The sequence below is a fragment of the Nestor notabilis genome, unplaced genomic scaffold, assembly GCF_000696875.1.
Source record: "Nestor notabilis isolate BGI_N333 unplaced genomic scaffold, ASM69687v1 scaffold3569, whole genome shotgun sequence".
NCBI lineage: Eukaryota > Metazoa > Chordata > Aves > Psittaciformes > Psittacidae > Nestor > Nestor notabilis.
Window position 1 is genome coordinate 25619 of NW_009942178.1, and position 10276 is coordinate 35894.

Sequence of the window (10276 nt, forward strand, 5' to 3'; positions counted from 1 at the left end):
AAGCAAATACAAAATGTAGTCAGAGAAAAAAATAGTGATTCACACGGGATGGATTTTTCAGTTTCTCCAATCACTCCCACAAATACATCCATTTCCTTTATGTCATTTTTGCTTATGTTACTTTTCAGAGTTAGATAATCTGCACATCTGTCTTTGACAAGCATGTTCTAGACCACGTAACATTATTTTTACTGTCAAGATTTGCCTAGAAACACTTTTACCAATGGCCATATACTCAGTCGGTCAGGAAGGCAAAATATCTTAACCCTTTTGTTTGCCAAGTTAAGAAATCCTGCTGTTGTGTAAGAAAACAGAAAGGTTTTGGTCATTTGAGTCTGGCACATACTAGAGTAACAGGACAAGAGCAGAGAAAGAAAAAAATAAGGAGCTTTAGAAGAAGGCTTCCACAAAAACAGGGTTTGGAATTTAACACAGCTGTATGGTGTGAAGAACGTGGCTGTACATTGTAGATTTATGAAGAAGACAGTAAATCAAGTAAATAAGATGTTGCTTCAGATAATATAAACTGTGAGTGTACATTAGATGTGTATGTAAAATGTTTTAAAACTCGTTGATTCGTACAACACACAGTTAAAGATCAGAAATGAAAGCTTTTACCAACAAGTCTGGGTCAGTGCTGACTCTTGTGTTCCTTAAATTCTTTCAAAATGAATAAACAAACTTCACTGTCAAAGTGTTAAATACCAGTGATTCCCATTTATGGCAGAAATAATGTTCTAACTTTCTATGAAAGACCTACTGAAGAGCTTACGCAGGTACTGCTGCAGGAAAACAATGACAGGTACAAGATGGTTCCTCCTACATACTCTAAGAGTGGCAGCAATATCAGAGATCATTAGAGAAACTAACCTGTGGTGTCATTCCATGGCAGATATACATGATTGGGATATTCTCTGTGTCTGGCCCTTGATCAAGGCACAAATCACTTTTCAGGGAATTCTGCAGCTAAAATAAACAGAAAGAAAAAGAAATCAAGCAAGTCTTACATAAGAAAACGATGATATGATTACTTTCTTTTTCTTTGCAAAAAAAAGTGTATGTAGTTGAGCAAGGAAATATGCAAAATTAAAAATACCTGTTGCAGTGAAGATACTGAAGAGAAAGCACTTGGACTAAATTCTTCCCTGTAGATAATCTAACACTTCAGATTTCAACTATGTTGCACATGGTTTCATGGAGGGTAAATTTCAAAAAGCCTTCAGAGATAACAATAATTTTTGATACACATTTTTTACAATATTAAGTCTAACATGTCTCTGGCACACACTATAGACAAAGGACAACTATTTTTTTTACCAGTGCAGCTAGCTGAGCAGTATGGATGGAGCTGCAAACACAGGGGAAAGCCCTACAATTAACAGCTTTTCAGAATCCCTCGGCAGAGTCTTCTTTTAGAAAAATCCTTTCTGCTGACACTTGGAGACTTGTGGCCAATTGGTATGCACTAGCTCTTCTTTGCATTATTCCAGGCTAGCCCACGCACAGCAGTCTAGCGATGAACAGACTGCAAAGTACTTGGCCCTGGTCGTCACAAAGCCCCATATATTACCTGTGCAATGCTGAGACAGAATATTCTCAAAGTGAAGCGCTAAATTAATGAGCACAGATAGCTGAAAGGTCTTTTTAGAGTGTGAGGCCAAATATGTGGATTGCATACCCACGGGCATGCATAAAGGCGCTCAGTGGTGTAAGATAACTTCAGAGAACATGAGAGAATTGTCTGATGGAGGGAGGGAGGAGGTGATGTGGTTTGCAACCATCTGTAATTAACGGAGCAGACCTGTCAGCTGTGAACAGGGTACCCCTTTGAGGAAAACAAGTTGATATGTCTAGAAGTGCACTAATATGTAAGAAGCATGGACAAGCCCGAGATTGAAGCCAGGCAGTGAATAAAATGAAAACCATGAAGTAAGATTTCCAACTCCAAACTTAACTTTAAATTCAACAATAAGACAGGACAAATCCCAACATTAAAGAGGTATCGATGCATTCTTAGCTGCTAGCATCAAGAATTAAAGAAAGTTGCCTTTCTCAAAGCTTTGTATTTCTTAGCCATAACCATAACCATTAATCTAATCATAATCAGGTGTTAGGCACCACTCTATCCAAACCAGTGATAAATATCAGCTTTAATAATTCATACCTGGATCCATCACTACCTTTGACTTTTCAAAACCTCTTCCACAAACTCAAGTTCTAATGCTTGTCTTAGCCCTAATGGAATAACCTTTTCCACAACAATTCCCATAATAAAGGAAACAAAAAAAATCTGCCTTGACCAGCATCGGCAAGCAACTTAGCTGAGAGGGCTGACCCAGCAGTGTAACAGGTACAGAGACTTCAGAGTTCATGCTCTGAAAAGCAGCACAACCTTAACCCTAACAGCAGCTGCCCGGTGATCAGGCGCTACAGAAAATGACAAAATGCTATATCCCTATTAATACCAGTCCTCTTCTTATGAGCCTTGACGACAGAAAAATTAAAACACACTCTTCAATTTCTCAAACTTTTATCCCAATCACAACTCTGCGATTAGCTTTGAATATCTGTAGAGAATTAATCCTTACAAAAACAGAGAAACAAAAAAGACAATGGCCTGATAAGTAATAATGGTGTCTAAAAATCTGAGGCCCAGACTTTTAGGAACTATCCCTTTCCAAAATCTAGTGGCTTTGTGGCAACCAACAATTAACTTGGGTAATGCAGTCTTAGACTTCCAAGACTTAATCTTAATTACAACTCAAAATATAATACGGTTCCCAATCCACATGCTGAAAACTTAGAAATAATTAGAAATAATCTCACCACTGAAAAATTAGAAATAATTAGTCAATACTGGCATTTGCTCCCTTTCAAACTGAGAGTCTTACAGAACACAAAGATAAACTACACTGCAGAAATTTATCAACTTGCAAAATGATTTCAAATGTCAAGCTGACATCAGGGAGCCAGTCCTTACACTAAATACATCAGCTTTTGGCCCGCTGACCCCACTTTCTCCTAACTCTACGGGTACTGCAGACTTCAGAAAGAAATCAGGTTCCCAAACCTTTCTGCTGCCAACAACCCCAACCTAGCTGTATGTCACAGATAAATTAAGGCATCAATGATACAACTATTTTCCTAACTTTCACAAAACAGGAGGAAATTTAGGATTCAGGAATATGCGTGGTGATACTGTAGATGCCTATATCCTAACCCTTACCCATATTCAGATAATTTTTGTAATTACTCAGTAGTTTTTAAAATTAATGACAATGCTACAGTAGCAATATCTCTGTTTTCTACATAAAGTGAAGTCAGTTGATGAACGGAAGTACTTAGAGAATCAGCAAGCAGCTGGCTTGATTTGAAACATCACACCTTTCTCCATTATAAGACACGCAAACGAACAGGAAAGCAGACTGAAGGAAAATTAGAGATGCAAGCACTTTACTAAGAAGATTAGGGCACCTGATCTTTTTGATTCATAAATCAGTTTTTCATATAACAGTAAGCTGTATTCATAAAACACTCCCCCTTTACCTGTACAGATACATTGCCATAGATGTCCACTACTACTTTTGTGATAGTACAAGTACTGAAATAAGGCCTACTCCTCACATCTTGCTTAGCTGATGAGGCTACTCTCATCCTGCAGACAAAATACTGCACCATGTGCATTAAGTACATAAATATGCATGTTCTGCTGACAAGCAAGTTCAGTATTTCTGTAACAAACTCTTTGCTTCTTTTCGGTTTGTACACTGCCAGCAAGGAACCTTCAAAGGCTGATGAAAAAGTCTCAGCGGAATACAAAATCACAGGGTGCCTGTTCTCTGATTTTCCTTTTGACTTACGTAATGCAGAGTTAATCCTGAGCCTACACAATGAGTACCTTAACTATTCTGCTGGTCTTCCTTTTTTATCTAATCTAGTATATCTTCTACCTGCAATCAACCATTTTTTAGCTAGAAGTACCTACAAGCAGAACCATGCATCTATTAGCTGCTATACTTCTTCTCCTCAGTAAACTCCACATCTGATTAGATCGTGGCATCACTGAGAGAAATTCCACACAGTCTATGGAAGAGCTTCCTTACACACAGGTGTGATTTGGGCATTGTTCTTAACTATTATGGAACGTAACCATTATTTCATGCATTTAACAATTAATGCACAGGAATCAGTTTTTGTGAATATGACACTGCTTTTAGAATGTCAAAAAGACATCCTAGCTCTACCAGCTTATTATGGGACCACAGTAACTTCCTGTGCTCATCTTCTGTATCATGCATGCTTGCACTCTTGGTTTAGATCACTGTTTCTGTAGGGACAAGAATTATCTCTGCTTTAATTACCATAGTACAACTCAAGCATGATTTCAACATAGACAAGGGTACTACTGTCACACTAGTAATGATGATGATGATCCCACAATACAGGCATTTTAGCAGTAGTTTCTGTTGAATGCAACATAATTCTTGAACCTCTCTGGCATTGCTTTATGCATGTGTTAGCTATGTGAGATTTCTTCAGCTCTGATTAGCTTGGAATGTTAGTGTTTAATGCTTTCTTGTAGCACATGTCTATGCTGATACCTGTTCTAGGGTAGATCAGGTTTGCTGCTAAATGGCTGAAAGTTTAATAAGGGAAGACATCAACCTTTAATGGTTGGACTCAATGATCTTAAAGGTATTTTCCAACCTAAATGATTCTGTGATTCTAAGTTAAGATCTGGCTACAATATTAAGAAGCTTGCAGTTGAAATAGTGAGCCTATTTTGTTAATTCACCTGCTGCCACAAACCTTCCAATTGACAGCTCCAGTAAGTCTAAAGTAGAATGCCTTGAGTATCTCTGAGTAGAATGCAAGCCATGAAAGAAAGACACAAACAAAAGATCATGGCGGAAGATAACATTCAGAATACCTCAGCATAAACTACAACGAAGCAGCTGTCTCTGTCGGCTAACCAGTCTACTAAATTATTTAACTAGGGACTTCAGGTTTATCTGATTCTTCTACTAGAGCCAGGCACTGTCTTCAAGAATTACTTCCACTATTGCACCTTGGTCCCCCACCTGTTGGAATGGGAAATGCAAAAAGGTTCTTACCACCCCATAGGCGACAGTATCTGAATACATTCTCATTTCTGGATACACGCTGACAAGGTACCACCTAAACGTCTTGCACTGGAGTTTTTTCCTCAAGGCCTTCCTCTCAGAAATATCACCAATATCAATTCCGGAGTCCTGCATATAAAACAAAGGACAGACAAGCAGAAACGACATCAGTGATACACTTCTGTGTGAACTCATCATCCAGTCTCCCTCATTGCAAAGATGATTATGACCTACAATAATTATCAGCTTTTGGCTACAAAGTGAGTTTGTTACCCACACATGCTCCAGAAGTGCCCCAATTAAATATAATACAGGTCACCACAGGTCTCTTTCAAAGTCCGCTTTGGTCAATGGAACCACTTCTTCAGTGGGGCTTAGATCTAGCTTCCAATGAGTATCACTGTTGTTCTCCAATTTCCTGGCACTCTCCAAATCCAGAAGTAATTGGCAGGAAGTAGCAAGTTGCCTTAGAAACAACCTTATCGCTGGCATCCCACTGTGGCCTAGTCATTAGTGTATGACACTTTCTGGCCATTTCTGAAGTCTGGTTTAATGCTTCACTGCAAAGAGCAGAAGCTCCGTTCCCCTTTCTGAAAAAACACTTACGAAATTTCTCTTGTAATGTAAAAAAAGAAGTTGCTATTTTTGTTAAAAGCAGTTGCAGAATATTCTCTCCCCTAATTTTTGTTCTCCTTTACCTTTCTGGCTAACCCAATTTCTACTTATCATAAGAGCAGCTCATAAAGAAAGGGTTTCATAAAGTCTCTGTATATAAAAATCAGTAATTTATCACATTAAAATCATGCAGTGGAAATTTTTAGAGACAGATCTAAGTGCAAATCCATGGCTACTATTTAACAGGAAGTAAAATGAGACATTTTGCTCCATAATCTGCTCTACCACTTCTGCCTCAGAACAAAACATAGGATAAATACATTTTCTTAGGGAAATCCTATCTACTTAAACAACACCCTTTACTGGGCCATAAACACCCCAAAGAGTTTGTCAGCGTCAGATATGATTTAAAATTAACATTGGAAGCATTGAATTTTCTTAATTACAAAAAGGTATCTTTATAAATACCTAGGTTTCTGAGCTGTTGAAGCACCAACTGCTTCTTACATCCCAAACCAGTGAATTAATGTTAATCTGAAACAAACGTATTTTATTATGGGAGCATTTTCTAGCTAAAGTAAAATTGACTTCCACGGTAGCAAAGTATACTAAAAAGTAGGAAAGTGAGGTCTAGCATAAACAATCATAACTCAAGTTAATCCTTCAAAGTGATGACTCCCCTCAAGCCCTAAATCATTCATAAAACTTAGTAATCACCTCCTCCCGTGCAGCTGGAGAAAGAAAATAACTCACATGTAGCACCCTGGCTTTATCACCAGCAACAACTCAGCATGTTTCCCAAAGCTAAGAATATGATGGGAGGAAAAAAAAGGGAAAAAAAGAACACCAAAACCATAGGGGAGGACACATGGAGAGCACAGCTTTTGCTTCTGGGGCTTAAAAAAAAAATCTCTCCTTTGGGTTTTAAGTGCTTTTCTGAATCTCTTTATCAAAGTAGTTGCGATGCAGAAATCACCATGGTATCAGAGATCCCCATTTGAAGCCCTCAGTACTTCAGAGCCACCCACGTTCATCCTAGGAGGGCAGTCACAGCACACTGCCAAATGATTCTGACTCCTTTTTTATTATTATTACTAGTTCTCAAAGACTAAAACCTTTGGAAACATCTGACTCAGGGCTTCTCGGTGATCTGGGAATTCTTCCATGGAAAAAACAGGTCCTGTGGTTAACATTTTGGAATAACATATTTCATGGAAAGTCCTGACTGTTGTAACTGAATTCATTACCTACACAGTCCATCACTTCATCAGCTTCTAGACAGAGAATTACCCCCGTAGTTATCCACTTGTGTAACAGTATTTGGCCATGCTGTCTGTCTGTCCTCTCAGCATGGCTCTCACGCTGATGTCTCAAACATCTGTTTGCCTAAGCTGGAACTAGGTTTGATTTTAAAATTGTTCCTCTCTGGCATTTCACCTTTAGCTTACTTTGGAGGTAAGCAATGATGAAACGGACATATTGCCATCCAGTCTGATATCTAAATTTGATCTTGCCCCTCCCTAACCTTTCTCATCCATCATCTCTTTTGCCCCCTTCCTACTGGAAGGCTGTATTACAAATGCCCCACAAGCTTTAAGTGATTTTTTTAGGTTGCTTTACTCTGAATACTCCTGCTTTTTACTGATGTTTCTATACCAGGGACTGCATTGCTCCTAACCTTTTGATGTATAAAAGAGGGCTCCCGCTAGCAATGTAGGTTTTCTTTATACTGACTGATTCAATTAAAGTGCTTGGGAGCATAATTTTTTGATGTATTTTCCTCTTTCCCTTAAAGGCCAGAAGCTTTCCTTAAACATGTACTTGTTTAATCTGTGAAAACTAAACTGCTTCCCAGTATATTTTTAAATAAGTATGTGGACATGTGTGTGTTTATTTGGTTCTCTGCAGCTTCGAGAAATACAAATGAAGGTTCTATGTGCTACAGATTCCATACATACACATAGTAATAAATATCTCCCTACAACAGAGGCATCTCATTACATTGCAGAAGAGGCTACCACCATTAAAAAGCTGATTTAGCACTTGCCATTTCCAGCTTTTAAGTCTGCACTATGGTTTGACAGCAGTAGCCTTTGTGAAGATGAAGGGAGAATATAATCTGCACTGTAATTTATTCAAGCAGTTCAGTGCAATGATTAGTACATTTGTGGTGACTCCATGACTGGAGACTGAACTAGTAAGAAAACTTATTATTCCTCTTCAAAACTATGAACAAAATCAGATTTGGAGATACAAGATCTACCCTGCTGTTTGCAAAACAACTTGATGCGCTTTGTGACCTGAAGAAATAATTAATTTTTCTTTTGTTTAATAAATGAGTTCCAAATTTATTATAACAGGCTTTTTTTATTCTGATCTATCAGCACAGTCTAGATGGTGTTATTACTACTTGCTAAATTTTTATTTAACAGGGAATAACAGTAAATTATCTTTGCATTCTTTATGAATTTGAATTCCAAACTACATTGAGATCTCAACTTCACACAAGGTTAAGCAACACCATCTCCATATCTGGATGAATATTATGGAAATACGTGTATGATACTGTATATCCTGGTTAGCAAAAGGAATTCCTAAGTTTTGTGTTGATGCTATGCTTGCAAGTGAAAAAATTGAAATTTGAGCAATCAATGAAGATCAATCTTCAAGAAAATAACAAATAAAAGAAACTGAAATTTAAACCTATCAACTTGGCTCTGATAAAGGTGAAAGCTCTTAACGGTTCATAGAGTAAATAAACACTGACTACAGAAATGAAGAACAACTGAAACCAGATATCAAACCGAACTCCCAGGTGGGCCATCCTACAGTATCTCTTCAATACAGGGGACCAATCATTGCTTATCTATGGAAAAGAAGGCCAAAAGGGAGTTGTAGCTACATTCTGCAATAGGGCATGAAATCCACCAGCCATCCCTACTCTGATGTGAAATTACTGAAGAGTAACACACACAATTTAACTGATAGATGCTAACACCCCCTACCCCTTGGTAGAACTCCTCTGACAAATCTGGTGGAATTACAGCTCTTTGTGATGGTAAGTAACATGCTCAGATTCAAAACAAGATGTGTAATGTAGACTTGATGGTTCTTTTTTCCACATTTCTGCAGCTAGTAGGTTAAGATCTCCATGAAGAGTTATCAGTGAGGATGATGAACAAGACAATAGATTAATTTTTAAGGAACCTAAAGCCAAAGAAATTGTTCTAGAATAAGACAGAACTATATACATATTTTTATGCCTGTATGTAAGACATAAATACATACATGTGTGTATACAAATAACCCAAGCAGAAAAATAAAGTCAGTGTAGAAGCCAAACCCAAAAGCATCTAAAGCCAAAGCTTGCAAACACAAGTCTTTGTGACTCACCTCCTGGGGTATGTTCCATGCCATATAGACATGGCTCTTAAATTCATCCATCCAGACTTCAGCTACCCTTAGTGCATTTCTCCGGACATGAGCAGTTAGATCTTCTGTGTATGGTTTATGTGCTCTTTCAATGTGGGCAATCCTGGAGCAAGGCAGAACCTCAACACTTCCTCCACATTGCCATACCTAGGAGGAAAAAAGAGACTCAGCTTATGAGAGCTCCCTGCATCACTGCTGTCCTTTAGTAAATACACTGAAATTATTTTATTTCTATGCTTGACATTTTTATAAAGAAGAATGACTACTCAAGACTTATTTGACTATACACAGGGGTTTTTTAGACAGTTGTGAAAGGCGAGTGTTATTACCTGGCCTTACTATGAACTATTACTACTACTTAACCTTACTACAGAATTATTACATTACCAGTAGCCTCTCATCACAATCTTCTCAGATCAGTTCAGCTATTCTCAAGATTATTAATAAAATCATTTATAAGGCATCCAAAACCATGGTGTTTGGGTTCAAGTTTTAATGCCTTGCAGGCATTTCCCTGAGACTGTGCACAGTCCATCTCCAGGCATACATGCACTATTCAGAATCTGGAACTAGGAAGCCTTATGTAGAAGGGAAACTAAGACAATCAACTTTTAAGATCACTGATCTTTCAGGTTTTAGGAAAACTAGGAATATAAATCAATCTTCTGCTTTGCTTTAATCATAGCTCAGAAAAGACCACGTTTATTTCTTTTGAGAAGGAGTGACGAAAACTAAGACTGCCTAGTGAAATTGTTCTATGAATAATTTCAACACATACTACTCTTGTAAATTATAATACACTTATAATGTAGGTTAGTGTACCTGCTCAAGTGTTTTGGTTTTGCCTGGTACCACTAACGTGCATAATGTTAATCATAAGTATCGCTTTCGGTTCTGGTTTCCTCTCTATTTTCAACAGAAGAGAAAACCACTTTGGCAGCCTTAACAGTCAGTGAATTACTTTAATTATTTTACATAGAAGCTCTTTTTCTGTGTATCTTGTATTATGTAAACTTCCCAAGAAGATCGAGGCAGCCCACTCATAATGGTTGAGTGGACGCTGCTCAGGTGAAAACCGAGATGCACTCCAATTGTTTGATCCTGCT

The 10276-nt window shown here is 37.9% G+C and overlaps 1 protein-coding gene across 1 annotated transcript in view; it reads right to left on the reverse strand.

The window, feature by feature from the left end:
• Positions 1-870: 870 nt before the first annotated feature.
• GALNT18 (polypeptide N-acetylgalactosaminyltransferase 18) overlaps positions 871-10276 on the reverse strand; it is a gene marked incomplete at its 3' end in the record, with an annotated part of 96215 nt that continues 86809 nt past the window's right edge. Inside the window, exons 11-13 of the mRNA XM_010021257.1 lie at positions 9132-9317; positions 5115-5252; positions 871-966 (exon numbers count right to left, since the gene is read on the reverse strand). Of these exons, the coding sequence (XP_010019559.1) occupies positions 871-966; positions 5115-5252; positions 9132-9317 (420 nt within the window). The remainder of the gene's footprint in view (positions 967-5114; positions 5253-9131; positions 9318-10276) is intronic.